Source organism: Passer montanus, unplaced genomic scaffold (genome assembly GCF_014805655.1).
Source record: "Passer montanus isolate IOZ18808 unplaced genomic scaffold, ASM1480565v1 scaffold13, whole genome shotgun sequence".
Taxonomy (NCBI): domain Eukaryota; kingdom Metazoa; phylum Chordata; class Aves; order Passeriformes; family Passeridae; genus Passer; species Passer montanus.
The window spans coordinates 7,261,992-7,283,202 of record NW_024359832.1 but is presented as its reverse complement, the minus strand read 5'-3'; the positions used below and the strand labels follow the sequence as shown (position 1 = coordinate 7,283,202).

Below are 21,211 nucleotides of genomic sequence, written 5' to 3'. Positions count from 1 at the left end.
TGAAAGCTCAAATGACCATCTCACTGTCATGTTTATGGCAAGGACATTTCTGTTTAGGCCATGGTACCTCCAGTCATTCCATGTCAACACATCTCCAAGACTCTGTTTTCTCGCCAGTGAATGGATAGCAACACACCACATCTCCCAACAAGTAAAACATAAAATTTAATTTTCAATGCGTGTTATCAACTGGACATCATTAATGGGAAACTTTCAGTGTGCCATTAATTCACACTCTATAAAGACCTAAAAATATATTTTTACATCAACCTGAAGTAGTCCATTACATTCACTAAAAATGTTGACAGCTTGTTAGTTATCATCTAAAAATGTCTCCGTTCTAAAATCTATTAAACAAGTTAATTAAGCAAGAACAAGACCCCACTAATGTATTTTCCCAACATTATTTCCTTTCCTTTTAAATGAGTGCTCTGCTTTAGGATTAGTAGACTGTGATAGCTTATCAAAACTTTAATCAAATAGCAGCTCTGGCTTAATTAACTTTTATTATATGACTACAATAAATCATCATTTTTCATAACGTGGAAAGGCCAATGTACCATCTATTTTGCATTAAATTGTCAATAAACTTCAAGATTATACAGGGACGAGTGAACGTAAGTACCACATACAATGTGAGCAAAGGCTGTACATTTATAGTGAATTAACTAAAAAAAGAGAGCCCATATTTTAATTGCATGATTCGTAGCAATTTAAGAAAACAGTATATATTCTTTTCCCCAAGGAGTCACAAAGTGCTGGGTGTAAATTGGAGCTTTATAAAAAGAATAGGAGGTGTAGAACAGAAGGAAATATTCTGTTGATGGGCAGTGAAATAAAATAAGACAGAGCTTCAATAGTTTGAAAAAAAATTATTTTTAAAATTTTGTTAGGTGTTTTTAATTCTTCAGATATTTGAGAAATGGTATTGTAAGTAAAAGAAACAAAAATGTATCATTCACTGAACCATCCCTGAGACAAAGTCCTTGAAATGTAGCTGTGGACTGTCACTGGATCAAGGCTAATAACCATGCAACTTTTCTGCTCAGTACTAACCACTACTAATTTTGTGGTTAACTCATTACCTTTTCCAAATAATACATCCTCACACTGCACTTTCTTGAAGTTTTTGTAACTTTTTCTCAACTCTACCCCTTCAAATAGAGCAAGACAAGCCAGCTGGAATCAAGAATTATACTTTTCATCACTCGGCTAGCTAACTGCCAAAAGTGTTTAAAAAAAATCCTGCAAGTAAAATCAAACAAAAGTTAAAACTAACTGCAGCTCTGAAAGAGTTCAGTATGCCAATAATTCTAGGAGGAAAAAAAAAAAAAAAGAAACGTAGAAACACTCTGTGAATAATTTTTCTTTGATTCTTTAGTAAAGGTGAACAATGGCAATCCATAAATGCGGATGAAACTTTCAAAACAACTTAAAAAGGAAAGAAAATAGTTTTGAGCACACTGAAGTTCTGTGAGGGTAAAAGAGTTTTATTAAACCTATTATTCCATCTTGCTAATCATCTTCAACAATGTATCACTGTATCAACACAAAACCAAAATAAAAAAAAGGTATAATGTCAAATCAGATTTCCTAGAAAGGAACAAGAAAAAATGGAAATTGTTATATACCAGAGCTTCTTCCAGTAAGTTCAAATAAGGTTGTATTCCAAAACAATAACATAATAACATAAATTTCTCACTTAAAAAAATATATATACTGAAATTATATATATATATATATATACTGAAATATATATATATATATTGAATTATACTGATGATTATTATTATGGCAACATATAATCAAAGGAAAGGCCAAACACTTTAATACCTTTCAGCACAGCTCAATATACAGTCCTAACAACAAAGAATGCAGATCTATTAAGGCTTGAATAAAAGTGCAATAGATGTATTATAGAATTAACAAGTACAAGAGCTTTAATTTCTAGATGCGAAGTCCTAGTGAAGATCAGAAACAGACTTAAAAAGTAAAATTGTGCCACTTTCAATATAAAAAAGGATTCACAGAATTCATAAGAACATAAGTAATAAGAAAAATGGAAACTGAAAACTAGAATTTAAAAGTAGGAAGTTAGAAGAACTTCATCAGAGTTAGCAAGTATTTATCATGGAAGATCTGCTAATGAAGCATTCTTTAGTGAAAAACAGTCTAATGACAGCTGGAGTTTAAAATCAGTTAAAATAAAACAAAGAACTTACAACAGAAATCAAATATAAGATATGTTGTTGATGTTATTGTTGTTGTCATCAAATTCCCAAATGTGACAGAGAGAATTCATTTTCTATTGTGGTCCCTTCTCTTCATTATTTGTAATCTTAAGACTTGAACTCAGATTTCTACCATCAAATTTTAGGCACAAAAATAAATTAAACAGGAGGAGTTCAGCCCAGGTGAACCCTAAACTCAAAGCTCAAGTAACACAGACAGAAAGCAACAGGGCTTCCAGTCACACTAATTATTAAATTATTATCCATGGCTGAATGAGTAAAGTAGTATTTCAGAATCAGAGCTTGTTTTCACTTACTTTGTGACCCACCAAAATTCTGCAAAAATGTAGCAACTGGAAATACTGGCACAACTTCATTCTGTATTTTTCCACTATAGCTCATGAGTAGAGATCAACAATTTTAAGAAAAATATTTTCTCTGACTACATCTGGTAAAAAAAAACCTTTAGGATAGGTAACATCACTAAAAACTCTTAAATTCACAAAACCTTGGTGCTCATTCAATGAAAACAATTCCCTTTCCCCTTCCACCACAAATATTAAGCAGTGACTAAATGCAAACCTAGTATCTCTCAGGCAAACATACATTGTCACAATTACACAATAGCTACTGCAAATACCATACCCTTGAGGGGATAATTTATCCAGCCATCCTGCTTTAACCTTCTTTACCGACGGTCCATAAAAGCAAGCATATGGTGTTATTGAGTCATTTCCAATCAAAGTCTGGTCTCCACCAAATTGCCAAAAATTCGTTTGTTCACTGGCCAAGCGATCAGAATCTCCACTTTGTATCTTACTGCAAGATCCTGAGTGTGTTTTGGTTTTATTTTTCTTTTTTTTTAAAGACAAAGAATGTTGTTCCACAGTAGAATATACAGATTCACTTTCAGATTCTTCTGCTGTTAATGATGGGTCTTCCTGAGACAAGGATTCATTTTTTGCAGTTTCTTTTGTCTTCTCTCTCTGATTACTAAAGTAACTGGAAAGAAAAAGTGAATTTTACTCTTAAAATGTATCACTACAATGCACAAGTACATAAAATTAGTAATTAGAATAAATACTGATAAAATATATTATGTTTATAACTTACATAATCACAGTGAACCCAGACCTCCTAAACACAATCTATCTTATAACTATATCCATCCTCATGCTACTTTCTCCATTCAACAGGAATAGTACCAAGATAACACTCCTTTGGAAGACTGAACAGTAATTTAAAAGTAAATTCTCCTTCCTCAGCAAACTACCTAACTCTTTTGAACACTTTTGATGACTTGCAGTATCACTCTCTCTTCCCTCTCCCACCTCAATGGAGCCTGGTGCAGGCTGGATAACTAAGAAGCACATTAGCTCCCACTTCATCAAGCCATTGGCCACTGTCTCATGGCAGGAGTGGTGAATATGTTTTAGTTTTGTGCTTGTTTGCATGGGTTGTTTTTTTTCCTAACGACAAAGTAAATTATGTGAGCACTCAGACACAGCCAGCTATGAGACACACAAAAATGGAACTTGGTCTTCCTTGTTCTGACTGGGGAAAACAGGGACACTCTCCAAATTCACAACATTCTGAAGATTCACATTCACAAGATTCTGAAACCTAGTTTAGAGTCCCAGAACAGCCACAGTGCCCAGATTTGCCTCATACAGGATGGGGTAAAGCCTCAAACAGAAGAAAAAAAAAAATATAGTCATGGTTGTGCCCTCAGAGCTAGAGATCCACTTGTGACATCAGTAAATAGCATTTTCTTCTTTACGCTTTGAGTTTGTCAGTAATTCTTATTTAATACCATAGATTCTTAGAAGAATATTCTTCATTCATTCCTAGATCCAATTTATTTTCACAAGCCAGGAATTCATTTCCATGAAGTTCCTAGAAAAAAAATATATTGTAACTAACATTTCTACTGAAGGAGTAAGTGATATTTAAATTACTGTAGATACAAATCACACATAAGCAGCCTAGCTAGCAACACTGTTCTTTCCCCCATTTTCAAACATGGACTTGAAAGCTGATTTTCGTATTCTAAGAAATGTTATTTTCAACATTTAAGCATGGCCCAAAACACCTAATACAATAAAATCAGATAAAGAGATTGAGTGTATTGAAATACCACTGCTCTGATTTTTCTCGAGGCACCACTGACATCCTGGTTTTGGCAGGTTTAGAGTTTCTTTTCTTCCCAGCAGCTAGTACAGGGCTATGCTTTGCATTTGAGAATGAGAATAATGTTGATAACACACTGATGTTGCTGGGTACAGCTTAGTCTAAGTCAAGGACTTTATAGCTTCCCATGCTCTGCCAGCGAGCACAGGAAGAGGAAGGCAGGAGGGTGCATGGCCAGGACAGCTGACCCAAACTGGCCAAAGGGATGTTCCATAGCACAGAGCACGATGCTCTCTCTTTTCCACTACAGTTACTATCAGGATTAGTACTATGATTACATTTTGCTTTGTAGTAATTATTAAACTGGTCTTATTCCACCATCTAAGAGGTTACTTGTTTTCCAGCTCTCCACACTGCAGTGGGAGCAATCAAGCTGCTGTGTTCTAGTTACCAGCTGGGGTTAAACCACAACAACTGAATATTTTTTAAGCTCAAGAGCCACATGTTACGTTATGATTTGCCACTGCTAGCCCATCTTTCATAACAATATTTCTTCTTGGAATAAATGTACAGCCTTCACAGAACACTAAAGATAAAATAATGGCAAATTCAAAATCCTAAAGAAAAACAGAACTCAGACATACTGAATTTATCTCATTAGGGTTTTTTGAGTTGTCTCTTGCCAAGAACTTCTTCTTAAAAGGCTCATACATTAACTTTTGCTTAGAAATCTTTATCACAATGCTTTGTAAACTGCTTGCAGTGTACAAAATGTCAAGGTTAACACTACTCGTAAACATTACATTTCACACTTCCTGAACTTAATCTGACAATCATATTGCACTACTAAGCTTTTCAAAGTCTTTCTTCCTTTAAAAAAACCCTAAATTTAACACCTTCATGCTTTCTGACAGAAGTGTTTTAATTAACTCATTTAAGCTTTTATGTGTAGGTAACAAAGCTGAACAATGACAGAAACAAAGTGGATAAGCTTTCACAACATTGCCATTTGTTTTCTGAGTAGCAGCACCTAATCTTGTACTTGAGGACTGTACCTTGGCAACATGGAAAGGCAAGACTAAAAAAAGACATAGTTCAAAGCAGAGGAAGTGTGCAGCAAAAATGTACAAATCAGTCTGATGCTAGGATAAATCTAGGTGAACTGTCTGTCTTCCTCTGCCAACGAGACCCATTTAAAAATAAAAACCCACCGAAACCTAAACACCCACTCATCGCAGTACTATGCTGTAGTTAAAGGGCTAAAGGGGCTAAAAAAGAAGAAAAATCAACCAAACAAACCCTACAAAAAACTAAGCAAAAAGCATCAATATACCTTGTAAACAAATCAAATAGAAAACTCAAAAGCAATCTATCCACTGTTTATTAAGTATTTGCATTGCCCAGAATCTCCCAAAAGAAAGGGAAATCACCACACTTCTGCACAATAGTTAAGAGGCCAATAACATGGTGCATGAAACATCTTCAGAGTAAAAATAGCCAGTATCCTTTATCTTCATTTGTTTATCAGGACACAAATGCAATCCATGCCCACTGAAGCTACATGGTAGTACCTCTTCCTGCCTGTCACAAACCACTACAAAAACAGTTTGATGTCCTGCTTGTGTTCACTCCATAATCTTCAGTATTTGAGCACGTGAATTCAGAGCCAGATAACTTCCAAGCAATAACTAAGAAATGCATTTCTATTGTCAGTAAAATTTAAAATGTAAAAGTCCACAAATGAAGATAGGTTGTGGGTAAAGGAAGTTCTATTTGCTCACAAAAAAATCTATTTCAAACAAATGAAAACCCAAGCATTTGCATTGTCCTGTTTACAGAAATATCCTGCAAGACACTCAGGCTCAATGCAAGACAAAATCCCCACCTCCTTCAAGTGTCTGAGGTATTATACAAAGCATTTTCTCAGGAAATGCAATGCAGCCAGCCTTTCACAGTATTCCAATACTCAGAAGCTCACACAATTTACTAAGCTCAGATTGCATGTTTAATTTAATCTGTCTACAGCAAGAAATAAAGCCAGTATTTCACTCATGAGGCCTAAACTCGTTAGAATTCAGTCTTCCTCTGGAGAAATTCTAATATACTTGACTCCTTTTAGTTAGACACAACAATAAAATGTCACTAAAACACTTGGATTTCTGTGTTGTTTTTAAATCAGTATTAAAAATAATAATAAAAAAAAACCCAAACCAGTTCCTTCTTCAGGTTGCCATTCAGAGGTTTCTCTCTATACTTATCTTTCTTCCTGACCCAAATCAAAGGCATATTTTCTTTATAACCTTCATTCCCCTGTTCTCTCATGCTCACTTACTTCCAGTCTGTAGTGACTCATTACCTATTTCTACAGTCACTCCCTTCACAAAAGCCTACAGAAGCCTTTTCTTTACACCAATGAAACAGAAGGAAGAGTGATGGCTAACTTACAAGCCCTTAGAATAAATTTCAGTCAGTAAGTATAACAACTTGATACCTTGTATTCAATATGAACAAACTATACTCTCGTGACTTAACATGAAGCAGCAGAAACAAGCTCAAAAATCTCACATACTTTACAGTGTTATCTAAATATTCTTATTTGTTCCTAGGATATTTGCTTCTGCTGAAAAAAAATCTGATAATGAAATGTATCTCCAGATGTCTGTTACATAGTTCTTCTTTATGACCTTTGTCCACAATTAAGTGTTTACGGAACTAAAATCAGCTATGAAATTTCCAACAGACAAGTGATAAACATAATGCAAGAAACTGTTCACATACATGGATGTGATATTAAAATCCAAATCTTCAGGTAAAGGATGTCATAATATACTGCATTAATAATGATTCTACAACCAGCAAAATATCAATTTAGTTTCAAGCAGTTAATCCAGTTTAATAGCATGGCATTTTTATACTTTGTCCCTTTGTAAGATAAGAAAGAGTGCTGACAACCTTTCTGGGTATGTTTTTCATTAACATTTCAATGAAATGTACAGAATAATGCTAAAAAGTAACAAGAGGGCTAGGAAACCTCTTCTAGAAAATCAGTTTAGACCATTGAAATAATTAAAAAGAAGTTAAATTTTGAATTTTTAAAGACATTGGCACAGACAACAATAACTAGCAGAGCCAAGGCATTGCATTCAAGGAAAGAAAATGACCACTCAAAGGCCAGCTTTGCATGCACATAACAAGAACAAGTAGGAAAGGCAAGGTATGATTTTATGTCTACTGTGTTAAAAAGTCAACAACAACAAAAAAAAGCATAGTATACATCCAAAACAAAGTATGCATCAAAAAGAGATTACTTTTATTCCTATAAAACTACTCTCATTAGAAGACTAAATTTGAACTTTTTTGATCAATTTTAAAGATATTAGAATGGGAGAAAGGAAAACCCTAGACATCCATTTGAGTAGTTTTTATTTTGTAGTTTACAATAGTTTACAGTAGTATAAAAATGAAACATTAGACTGAAGACCAGGACAGAATAATTTTCTTTTATCTTTAATTCTGTGGCTTGAGACTGGCTGGAAAAAGTTTAAGTAATCACAGAATCAAAAATTTCTGGTCTGCCTCCTGCTGAGACAGAAGCAGGAGCTGGAAATTAATGGCATTTGGCAGATGCCTCACTAAGCTAATTACCTCCCATATCTCCCTCCACAAGATTCAGAAGTCTGTCCACATGTCATCTGTGGCACTCACACCAACTACTGACCCCAACAAAAACGTTCACTTCAGAGAATCCTAAAAGAAAAGTGACTTTCTGGATATACAGCAAGTTTAGGAGATGCATGAAAAATATCATGCAAGAACTAAAAAGTCCTGAGAACTTTCATAAACAGGAATTGAAAAAGGGCACGGCCAAATGTGACCATGGTATCACCTAACCTAAAGTGCAAGCTGCTTTCACAGGATATGCAAAAGTCTGTGCAGAGATACCCAGTCTTGATCTGCAACCCTCAGATGAGAAAAAAAGACACTCTTAGCGTTCTTAGTAAATTCTAACAGTTTCAAATTTCAACAGTTAACCTCAATTATGAACAAAGAACTGTACATAAATATAGCAGCTCTGGCCAATGGGGTTAAAAACAGTTACCTGTCCTATGCTGGTTTAAAAAAAAATAAAATGAAAAAAAATATAAACAACCAAAACATACACTGCAGCTTCTTATTACTACTGAACATACAAAGTGTTTCTTCAGATTAACAAAAGCCATTAGTCCTCAAATATTTACATCATAAACCCTTTGCATATACCTTAAAAGACAGAAATCAAGTACTGGCAACTAAAAGATTAAAAAAAAAAAAAAAAGAATTAAGGCCAGTATGAAATACCCAGCATGAAGATTAAAGTTAAGACAGACTATATACATTCAGGCTTCTCAACTTACTTTAGCATCTTTAGCGTTGTCACAAATAAAGGTTTCCCCATATGGAGAGATAATCGGTGGCTTTTCTTCCACGGAAGTACCTTAAAGCAAATAAATAAAGATACAGTCACACGGTGCTCTACTGTGAGTCACAAATGCTCTGCTAAGGTCATAATAAAATCAACAAGGGACGAAGATTTTGCTGCTTGCAATTTCTCTGTCCTTCTCAGAAAAAAACTTTGAGGAAAAAGAAACAATGCCCTCATTCTACATGAACTCCAGATACCTTCTTTTCACCACAGACATTAACACTATTATGTAATTTGAGTATAACTTGCATACAGGCATTTTCTTCTTTCCTACCCTGCATCAAGTTAAAATTAAAAAACCTTCAGTTGTCTAGTCTGAGAAGCAATAGCTCCAAAGCTCTTCATTCTGACTTTTAAAAAATACCAAAAACAAAATCACCAGACAATTCTTTTGTCCATCATCTTAATTTTGTCACCAAGTATTTACTTAAAATAAACACACATACCTTCAAAAAAGCCATATTTTTCAAACACAAAAGAAGTTTCCACCTGACTGCACAAGACTTTGAAACACTTCAGTAAACTATTCAATACAATAAATTTCCTATTCTTTCCAGGAGCTATGAGCACTTATAAACAAATTAAGCAGCATTAGACAGGAATACACTCCTTATACCTTTCAAGAAATTAACTCTGATTAAAAAAATCTGGATCTAATATTAGAAATTTAAAACACTAGCCTAAAAATATATATATATTAAAATAAATGCAGTTTAAAGAGTAGATTTTCTAATTTTTACTTTATTTGGACATATCCAAAAAGTAAGTAAAAATGCAGAACTGATTAAATACTCTGCTATCACATAAATCAATTCTTCCAGACCTTTCAGATGCCCAATATTTCTTAAAATATAAGATATTATTTAAAATAAGTAATGCTTATGTTAGATAATCAGTCCAAGGTTTCTTTTTCCTTAATATTCAAGATGTAAATATCAGCATGCTTAACTCACTGTTTTGTGAAATTTGCCTCCCAGTGCAAGAAATATTTACAAGGCCCATATTTCTTCTTCTCTGAAGGGAACTTGAACAAAACAAAGCACAGAATGAAAACATTAATTTAAATTTTCCAGAAAATAAGCAAAACCATCTCATGCAATTAAACAAAATTATACACAAATACAGAAACAATAGATTTTACATCTTGGGAAATTTTCTGATTTATTTTCGAAGTCGCACAACAATATGTTTTCCTCCCCTTATGACACTGAGTACTTCTCTGATCCTAGCAGAAATCCCAAATTTGGGGGGGGTGTTCTGAACTGACATTAAAAACATTTCGATTGCTTGAAGGATGGAGATCCCAGAGTTTTCCCCAACCTTTCCCTTCCCTTCTCCTTCACAAGGATTACCAATGACTGTATTTAAAAAAGGATGTACTATGAAAATCTACTTTAACATTAAACTCATAAGGGGCCCGAGAATCCAGCCAGAACATGCTCCCAAACACTGAAAAAAAATTGCTGTAAAGTTTAGATTTCCTTAAGTGAATTATTTCTCCCCACAAAGTTTTAAAACCAAGAGGTAAATGGCATTGCATTGCACCTGCCAGTGACAACCCCCACACATTTTACACATATGTAGAAGGTATCTCCATGCACAGGAGAAAAGTTATTTTGTTAGTGGCGTGCTGGCCCCATGTATTTCAATAATTTCAAGTATAGTGCAATATTATTGCTACTTTTAATATTTTAGGCCAAGTCAGCTTTATTATCAGAATATAGGGAAAAAAGTGTGAATTAGAAAATTTCTAGTCCACTTTCACTAGTCCAGCAGTCTGTATTAGAGGTACTTTCAGTCAAGCTCTGAATTCCCCCATTAACATAATTAGCCATTTTTCCACTTAATTTCATTTTTTCTGCTTAAAATATGACTACTGAAGATTCTCATGCATCCGTATAGAATATTCTGAGGCCTATAAATGCCATGTAAGATCCTTATTGGTTTTCCTAACAGTTTGTGGGTCCTCCATCCTTTAAAGCCAAAGGCAATTATCTCCTACTAAAAATATCAATCTCCTAACTTCTATTTCCCCTTTTAACATATTGAGAAATTTTACTATTTTAAGATAATCTGCATTTAGAACTTTAGACATACTGTCCCATGACATCCAATTTGAATTACTCCTAATGCCAAAATAATGTTTCTTCGTGACAGAAGGCAGGTGTTCATGAACAACTATTTCACATAATTTTTACTCCACACCTAAATCTGCCTCAAAAATATTATTAGATTAAATTAAAAACAGAAGCCACACCTTATAAAGTTACTTGACATTTCAAATGTTATCCAGATTACATAAACTAAGTTCCCCAAGGATTACTTTATAAAATCCTAGGTTTAGAAAACACAGGGTAAATTGGGCCAGGGAAAGTGGATAATGGCTTAGTTCCCATATATAATTGCCTACTCTCCTGAGTCATAATTACAATAAATACACAGCAAATACTTTAAAAGTCTGTGTTTCATCATACATTTTACTAAAATTCTTGTAGTTACACCTTTTGAAGCTCCATTAGCAAATTAACTTAATGTGTTTGTGCGAACTTAATATGCTTAAAAAATCCCAAAACTACTAGTGTATTTCAACACAGATCAGATTTTTGTTGGTAGGCTGGTATCTTTTGAAGGGTATTAGCAGCATTAAGCTAAATTAAGACTTAGAGATAAATAGCTTTGACTTGAAGAGCTTTTAAAATTAAGGAGGCTTTCCTTATGTAAAACAGTGAGTCATTTGCTTAGTTTCAGGGTGGATGGATAATTTCACCGGGTAATGAAAAATAACAACTCAGCTTAAAAAAAAAAAAAATCTCACACACACACACAAAATACCCCACACTGGTTTTTTAAATCCATATACTTTTCACTACTTATGTATTCTTTTTGATCATGCACCTACATTTATGTACACATGACACAAAATCCTGCTGAAAAACAACTATAGCCTTTCTTTCCAGCACTCAAAAATACACTTCCTTGTCATTTTTGGAAAGCAAATTTCTAACTTAGGTAAATCAAAAACTGTCTGAAGATATAAAATAAATGAAATGAGCTCACTTTGAGTATCTGCTTGAAGGATCATATGTCATAAAAACCCAACAGCACAAGCTATAAAATGATAATAATTTGTGAATGCTTACTAGAATAGTAAACTAGCTGTTATACAGATTAAATACCTGGATTAAAAGAGAGAAAAATACTGAAGACATCTGTTGGCAGAAAAAATTTGAAAACAAAAATCTTATAACTGTATCAATTTATGACTTTTTCTCAGCCATTTCAGAAAGTGAATACCTCTTCTCTTGAATTTTTTTTTAATCAAAAATTAGGTACCCTAATCAAGACTGATGATATTCTTTATTTAGCTCTTTAATGGAAGGCTAGCACAAGCAGTCTGCCAATCACAAAGTGTGCCAATTTTTCAAAGATAGAATAATAATTTCAATTATTATTCAGTGTTGACTTTGTTCCAGCTGTGGTGATTATCACCCCCTGTTTTCATACATTAAGAGGTACCGGATGCAGGTCAGGCTGCACACACTTCTCTAGCACCCCGTATAAACAGGATGAAAGGACGTGATGAGGCAGTGACTGGTCTTGCTAAATGCTGAAAGGCTGGAAAGCTAAAACTTTGCACAGAACTTTGCACCAAGCTGATTTATTCAATATACTTCTGTCACCTTGCAAAAAAGTGAGGGAAGGAGGTCAGTGCAAGCAGTCAGTGCCTCAAAGTCTTTACTTGGCATTCATCTGCTGAGTGTTTTAAATGAAAGAAGCTTTTGTTTTCAAACTTATTCCAGACATGTTTTCTTTTCTATCTATCTCAAGACCTAACCCTCCCATAATGCAAACACATCAAAACTGCTCTAGCATGCTGTGTTAAAGCTTTGGGGTTCATAGACTGCTAGCAGAGGTAAAGTAATAAATGATACTTTACCACAGGACAAGAGAGGGAGCAGCTTCTCTCTTCTAAAAAAATATATTTTGTGTGGCTGAACACAGTAGAGATACACAGCAACACCAGTTTGGCACCTCACTAGCAACCATGACCACTTGTATGTAAAGAAATGAAGTCTAAAGGATATCAACACCAAGCAAGGAATTCCAACTACAGGACCTGCCAACTGCAGAAAACAAATGGTGCCCGCTCGGGCAAAGCACCATTATCTATTTTACTTATTTATATCTTCTCCCATATGCAGGATATTGCCCAGAATTTTGGTCTAGTTTTTCTTATTTCTCTTAATCCAGAGGTAAAGTAATAAATGATATAAATTATAAGAGAGGGAGCAGCTTCTCTCTTCTAAAAAAATATATTTTGTGTGGCTGAACACAGTAGAGATACACAGCAACACCAGTTTGGCACCTCACTAGCAACCATGACCACTTGTATGTAAAGAAATGAAGTCTAAAGGATATCAACACCAAGCAAGGAATTCCAACTACAGGACCTGCCAACTGCAGAAAACAAAAGGTGCCCGCTCGGGCAAAGCACCGTTATCTATTTTACTTATTTATATCTTCTCCCATATGCAGGATATTGCCCAGAATTTTGGTCTAGTTTTTCTTATTTCTCTTAATAAAAAATCAGAACAACCCCACTACTGCAAAACACAAGTAACAAAGAAGGGTAGCACGAAAAAATCTAAAAAATTATATAATTCATCAGTCTGAAATTTTATCTGCGTGTTATTCTGTACAGAAATCAGATCTACCATGTTATAAATCTGCTTCAGCTTTTTGTTTGAACAGATTGCTTCCCAGAATGATGCCATGGTAACTATTTCACAGAAGAGTGACTGCTAGTTGACATTATCCAAAGTATCCAAAGCCTCTAAAACTATTTCAAAACTAATTCTGTTTAATCTTGTCCTAAAGACACGTTAGTGGTTAGTTCCATCCATTGCAATACTTTCATTATTTTCAATTTTTCACTTTGTGGTTTTAAACACCTTTTGACCAATCGTTAATAGTTCTCCAACAAGAGAGCTCATAATGATACAATAAGGAAAAGTACAGCTGAAAATAATCTAGTATAACTACAATATCAATACAATACATCATCAATACTGAGCAAGAAAAACCAGTACTAACATCTGCACAATAACTCCACTATTAAGAAAAATGTGTAATTCTCTTTTTTTTTTCTTCTTTTTTTTTTTTTTTTTTTAATTCTGCAACACCTTATTACAGTGCTGCCACACTGTAGTGCCATAATCCAAAAAAAGAAATAGACCCAAAGTATTTTCAACTTCTGAAATGCTATGGTGTCTTTCCAGAAGCCACCATGCTTTGTTACAGGCAAGAGCCTGGAGCAGAAGTGAGGCACAGGGAAGCAGATGAAATTGGAAGGGAGCTAAGTGCATTATTAGTAATAAAAAATGACACTGTCACAGCCCTACTATAACACACAAGGAGACCCACTGTAAGAACTTTTTGTGCTAAAGACACACAGGAGGTGATGAGAAAAGTACTCCTTGCATAAAAATTTAATTACTTATATCCATGAATGACTAGAAGGAAATGCTGAGTTTCCCAAATTTCAGCAGAATTTCTCTGCCTCAATGGAACATCCTTTATACAATGTAATAAGGATGAAACCAGCATCTGTCAATAAGGCCAGCTGAGGCTGTTTGTCTGTGCAATTCTGTGAGAAAGATACAATCTTTCCTGAGGTTAAAGATGTTTGCACAATGCCATTTTAAAGTTTTCTGTGTTAGTATTAGTTCTCAGCTCGTATGAAAAGGTTGTCAGAAAGGTTATCAAGGAAGTTTTTGCCAAGTTTAAGTTCTGCTGTAAAGTTCTTGTTTAGCCTCGATCTTTGGCAGACAGATCCCTCAGGATTTCCATATTACTATAATTGGACCATAAAGACCGAGAAAAGATACTGGAGCTCACAAGTCAAAGTGGTGGGTAATGAAGTTAGAGACCCAGCCACATATCAGTCACTAACAGATTGGGATTTGGAGGATTTACTCCAATAGTGGAAACACTACAAACACAGTATAGTCTCTCAAATGAATGACTGTTTCTCAAAAGACAATGAGAATATTCTTTTACTATGTAGTCATTTTCTAGGTTAAGAATCCCATTTTGTCTCAGCATGAATAGCTTTATTAAATGAAGTAGGGATAATCACTCTACAAAAGTTAACATAAATCTGCTCCTCAATGAAAGATAGGTATACTTAAGTTTCAATTAACACAAATTTTTTGTCATTTAGAAGACACCAATGAAGGAGTTTTTAAGGCACACAGAAAAGATAACTAATTGTTGCAAAGAAACTTTGCCTCTCCACCTGTTCAAACAATTGTATTACAAGATTAATTTTGACATTATTCAGTAATCTTAAAACTTATAAATGCTGGGAAACCCCTGCATTTAGAGCATGTATAAACTCGGTGATGTTTCTAACTGCTGAGATATGCAGATGAAAATCTCTAGATAAATATAAAACATTCCTAGACATGTCCCTTCCAGGCATAGCTTGTGGTTTAAAAAAAACTGGGAAAAAAAATGCAACCTAATGATTTGGATATGGCTACACCAACAAAACTTTGCATATGCCTCTGCATAAATTTTTCTTCTCTTTAAGACATTTAGCCAGCATAACAACTAAAACTTACTTAATAGATCCAATCATATTACAAATTAACCTGTGTGGAGATATTTTTTGCTTAAAGACTGCAATATTGTGTTGTGATTGACTACATATTCAGTGCCTATCATTTTTAAAATTCCAACAATTATACTTTTATTAAGGTAGGTCTTGAATTAAGTCCCAACAGCAGATATTTTTCTCAACATTCTATCATATTTTTCCAAGACAAGCTATAACATCTAATGTTTATTCAAGAAATAAGTGCCACTCAGTAATTTCTGAATTCAAGTTATGAACTCAACCATTTTGAAGGAAGAAAAATACACAGTCACATCACCTGAATACTTAGGAACAAATGAAAAGATTTCATAAACTCTGAAAAACTGTCCACAGCTATTGTCCTTTTTTTCTTCCTTTTTCCACTGCTGTTTTCACTTGCTGGAATGTCTCGGAAATATTTTTATAACAGAAATATCATTAAAAGCTAAGGTTTTGTTGTTAGACACCACCAGCAAACGCCAACACATAATATGAATAAATGATTGCCTTCATTCTCCAAAGTTAACAATTACTTCAGAAATTAACCCAAAAGGCATCTTGAAGTTCTTGCTTATGCTTTATACAATTGTTTTTAAGAGCTATATCTAAACCAATAAAGATTTCTTAATTTGTTAATATGTAGATGCAGATAAAATTGGGGAGGTTATAAGGACACACTGTTCTAAAATTTCGCTTTACTCCCATTTTTCTTTCGAAATACATTGACGTTTAATCCTTCTTCAGTTAATCTGGCAACATTCATATCAGATCCAGTGTATATTACAGCACATATTAAAAAAATCCACACCAAAAAAAAAAACAGACATAAGAAAAAATATCAAGAAACCCCAAACTCTAAGTTCTACCATGACAGTAATTTCTCATTAGTAATGAATTACCTTGATGAAGATTGAACTTGACTTGATTCAGGAATTTCTGGTACAGGTCGATGCCTTAAGATAAAAGATCGGCTTGCTCTTGGAAATACTTTCATGCAGTTCAGCGTACAAGAATCATATAAGTCATTGTCTATCATTTCTCCTTTAAACTTATAGAATGGAGAATCTGGTTTACTATCAGATAAATCACCCTCATTTGCAAAGCTCTGCTGTTTGTTTTCCTTGCATTTTGTCTCACATGAACGAACAAAGGAAGGAGGATCACGGAACACCAAAGAGTCAGTCAAGTGCTCATCAGCTTGGTATGCAGCAGCTTCTGTCAGTAATGCATCTTGCTGAGTGTTCGTGTTGGAATTTCTGCTTTGACTGACAGCATTTAGTATGCTGTCTGAATTCTGGTATAAACTAGAAAAATCCAAATTTGTAAAGCTATCATTATTTCCCTCCATTGAGTCTTGCTCTGCAAGTTCAAGCTCTTCCTTATTGACGTAAGACTTTTTAAGAAGTTGTTCTGATGATGTTACAGGTATCGAGCCAGTCCGATCTACAACTGAATTGCTTACAGGAGACTCCTGATCTGAGGATGAATATTGCTTCTCTTCCAAACCTTTGAAGTCTTTGAATTTTAAATTTTCACGGAAAAGAGAATTTCCTTGATTTTCCAAAAGACTGTCTAACTGTTTAAGAATCCTTCTGCGGTGTCCTGTAGGCAACACTCCCATTTGCTGAAGCACACTGTTATTGATTCCCATGCAATCTGTCACAGTGTTATAGCCATATTTTTTAAAGTTAGGAAGATACTGTGCAAGGTTAATGTTGACCAAAAATTCTTCAATATCAGAGCCATTGCCTGTGGATGACATGACTTCATTCCATATATTGCCCCACACAGTCATGTAGAAATAGTCAGGTTGCATGCATGTTCACTAACAAGAAAACTCCCTTGAATTTGGTGTCTAGCAGCCAGCAGAAAATATCTGTTTCGTTATGACACCTCTTCAAGTTTCTTCAGTTCAAACTGATTTTTTTTTAAAGACTGCAAACATATAGAAAAGACAAAGGACATTAAAAAAATTCTCACCTGAACCTCACAATTACCTTGAATAAAATTGTGAAAGACTCCCTGTCTAATATTTTTTAATTGTTTGTATACAATAATTACAATAAGGGTAAACCCATCCTTTTATCTTAGCCTATATAAAGAAAATAGCTAAATCAAAGTCTCAGCACAAGTAACACAGACTTAAAACAGATATTCCTAGTAGTTAAACATTAAGATGAACAGTTAAGAGATGAACCACTTCTCTACACACACATTCTTACTACACAGTACTTGGGTATCAGGGAGAGAAAGAGTTATCAAAGACCACAACTGGAACCTAAAACTTTCCTTTTTCCACACTAGCACCAATTAATTATGGAATAGGGCTTCCACTCCCTTATCTTCCAATCTCAAAATCCTTTTAACATAGAAACACACCTGCAATGGAACAAAGGAAAAATGACAACATTCTATGTGAACTATGCATTCAAGCCCTCTTCAACTGAGAACCCAACTGAACAAGTACTATCCTCAATGACATGGTTTGCAACAGTAGATCCAGCCCTTCAAACAAACTGTCCTGCAGGAACACAGCAAATAGGCAACCACCAGCACCTCAACTCTGACAAGGAAGCAGTTTTCCCTTGGCCACAAAGAGAACAGGCATGACCACATAAGCAAGTTCTGGCTGTCCATGAGTTTTTCCTGAGTATTTTCCAACTCAGCTCTTAAGACTCCAGATTTCATCTGTTTGAGTTATTCTTTCTTTCAGGGCCATGTCTACATTCACAATTTACAAAATCCAGATGCTGCTGTTCTGAAGGTGTTTGAAACATCCTGAAATAGTATTTCTTCAAAAAAGGTTTAAGATCAGCAACACTCAACAGGTTTTTCACCTCTCTCTCTCTCGGTGTAAAGAGTAATTTGGCCTTGGGGAAACCTTCTGACTGCAACAGCTGTCCTGGCATGCAAGTACTAGCCTTAAGCAGCCTGGAAAAGAAGGAATAGCTTCAGTGGAAGAGCATTAAGATTTAAGTATCATTTAGAAAGAGGAGAAATTGTAAGATCACAATTTCTCTGTGGTAGTAGGCATCGATATCTGATTCTTCAAAGTATTTCATGACAAAAAATGCAGCACTTATGATCCAGAATTTAAGCTTAAAACATTGCCTACATTTTACTGTACCAATTGCTATAAATGATTCTTTATTTAAAATAAATCATTGGATTCTCTCTAGTCTCTAGCTTCATTTTTCTGGATATATTTTTATCAGCTTCAATCACTACCCGCAATTCTCAGAAGTGACTTATCTTGAATATTAAATTGATACAATTAAAACCTTGTAGACAGACAACTCTATAGGTCAATCAGATCTCAGCCTCTCAAGAGGGATTAACTTTATTACAGAGTTAACCCTCAATTAAAGATTCCCAAGTCATTTAAATTTAAAAAGCCTTGGACTGATCTAAACAGATTAACAATCCACTTTCGTATTTACCTTTGTCCCATCCTGACCTGCATGCTTATATAAACATCCATCATTCATTTAAAAATTTGAAAACTCAGCATTTCCTCAAAATTTTCACAGCAGCCGCTAGTCATAAGGGATAAAATTCAACTCAACAGTATGGCCTCCATCCATCTCTAAACCCTGAAAAATGTAAATGTATATCCTCTTAACTAGATGAGTATATATTCTCAGATTCTGAGTACAGAATGAAGAAAAAACAGTACAGAAATTACGTACCGGGGGGAAAATATCAGACAGGTACTGTCTGGGACAGAAAATAGTCTTTCAGATATCCAGCAATTGGACAAAAACCACAATCAGACAGACTACAAACAAAAGGGAAAAAAAGAGAAAGAAAAACAAACAAAACCATCAAAAAACAACAACCAAAGCACACATATATTCAAGTATATAAAATCCCTACAGCGTTAGCATATCAGTCTAAGGCTTTTAAAGTTGCAGTTGCAGCTGGTTATGTCAGCCACTTCCACCTTCCTTGACAGTTCTGGGTTTCATGACAGCATTTGGCTACTTTTTCCCTAAGGTATTAGTGTTCATTTTCAGACAGTATCATCTTCTCAATCCTTCCACCTTTCATAATAACAAAAAACACACCTGGGAGAGTAGTTTTAGCTACATATTTATAAATAATAGATAAATAAAAATATTTATACCCACACAATCTCTCTTGTCTATTGTAATACTATTTTTCCTATGTGCAGTAGCTTTGCCTACACCTTATTCCAGAACACCTCCAGTGCTGTTACAGCCATGTGTTATCAGCTGTTTGGATTCTAACCCATCTTTGTATAAACCACATACCAATGCAAAGGGTTACCTAGCAGAGAACAACTTCACATCCAAATCTGTAAGAATTATTACGTTTTGCTATTTTATGAACAAAGCATGTAACAGAGGAAGGAAGGAACTGCTTGCTGAGAGGACGTTTTGACCACAAAATGCCAACAGTGCTGCAAGATAAAGTCCAAGCCACTTTCTGTTTCTGTAGTTGTCTATGGCAGAAGCTATCAGTGCATCCATCAAGATTTCTGAAGACATGTTATAGATCTGCCCTAGCTACGCAACTGGTTAAATACCACTAAGATTACATATTATTTTGTGGGTCTAAGCAAAGGGTTATACTGAGAACTGGCTTGGTTTCACTACTTACACAAAGATTAAAGTAACAAACAGCTAAACAAATCTACACACACTGGTGAGCGTTTTGCAGGCTAGAACATAAATATGTAATCACTTCTTAAAGTGTTTTATAAGGTTTGAACTCAAGAATGCAGAACTCAAGGACCACCTTATTCAATACATTACTCTATTTTGATGTGATTGTTATCAATTTAAAAAATAATTTAATCTCCTCCTTAGCTTTGATTGCCAAGTAATTTAAAATAAACCCTAAAGAATGTACAGTATTAGAAATGGGAGTGGTATATATACATTGGTACAAATACATTCATTCTCTTTCACATCCATATTTCTACCACCCCAAATTCAGCATTTGTAAACAACATTAGTGCACATGGCTGCATACACTCCGTAAAACAAATCTCCTCTCTGAAACAAGGCAAAACAGATTTTTCCTACTTATAAATAAATAGCAAAAAAAGAAAAAATCAACCCAAAAAACCAACAAAGAAACAAAAAACCCTCAAGGGGAATTTGAACTTGTTTAAATAAAATTGCTTCTTGTCGTAATATTATATTCTTTTAAGTAGTGTAACCAAGACAAAAAACACCATACTCAACATGGTAACTAAAAATAGGAAAATGCTATAATGGCTATTTAAAAAAAAAAAGAAAAACATTAAACTTCTTGGAAGACACCTGACCATTCCATTTTATCAAAATTGGGACAAAACACCTAACTTCTATGTGAAAAAAGCAATACAAGGAAAACCATCTGGGCTTTTCTTCTAAGAAAAAAGTTTCACCAGGGGATGAATTACAATGTGAGTCAAGCCTTCTATGCAATCATCCAACTTTCTTTCACAAAAAAATTTTTTTACACTTCCTTCAAACTGATTGTCAATTTTTTCCTTTTCCCATCTTATGGAACGGAATTAGACAAGGAGTGGCAAAAAATCATGAGCGGCCTAACAGGTCTTTTCTTTTACTAAAAGTGACAGCTAAATAGCACCAAAGAAAAATAGCAATTCTAATTCTCAAAACCCTTCCTTACATGGAGGGTAAGAACGTGCATCTAGCATTCTGGAAAGCTGTATCTACTAGTTTTAAAACTCTTTAATTCTGATTTTTCAAGCTGAAAACTCTTGAAGACAAA

At 34.5% G+C, this 21,211-nt stretch overlaps 1 protein-coding gene across 1 annotated transcript in view; it reads right to left on the bottom strand.

The window, feature by feature from the left end:
- Positions 1–21,211, bottom strand: part of ARAP2 (ArfGAP with RhoGAP domain, ankyrin repeat and PH domain 2) — a 118,850-nt gene that overhangs the window by 96,126 nt on the left and 1,513 nt on the right. Inside the window, exons 2-6 of the mRNA XM_039699087.1 lie at positions 16,363–17,398; positions 9,777–9,847; positions 8,756–8,835; positions 4,045–4,127; positions 2,877–3,233 (exon numbers count right to left, since the gene is read on the bottom strand). Of these exons, the coding sequence (XP_039555021.1) occupies positions 2,877–3,233; positions 4,045–4,127; positions 8,756–8,835; positions 9,777–9,847; positions 16,363–17,279 (1,508 nt within the window). The 5' untranslated portion in view covers positions 17,280–17,398. The remainder of the gene's footprint in view (positions 1–2,876; positions 3,234–4,044; positions 4,128–8,755; positions 8,836–9,776; positions 9,848–16,362; positions 17,399–21,211) is intronic.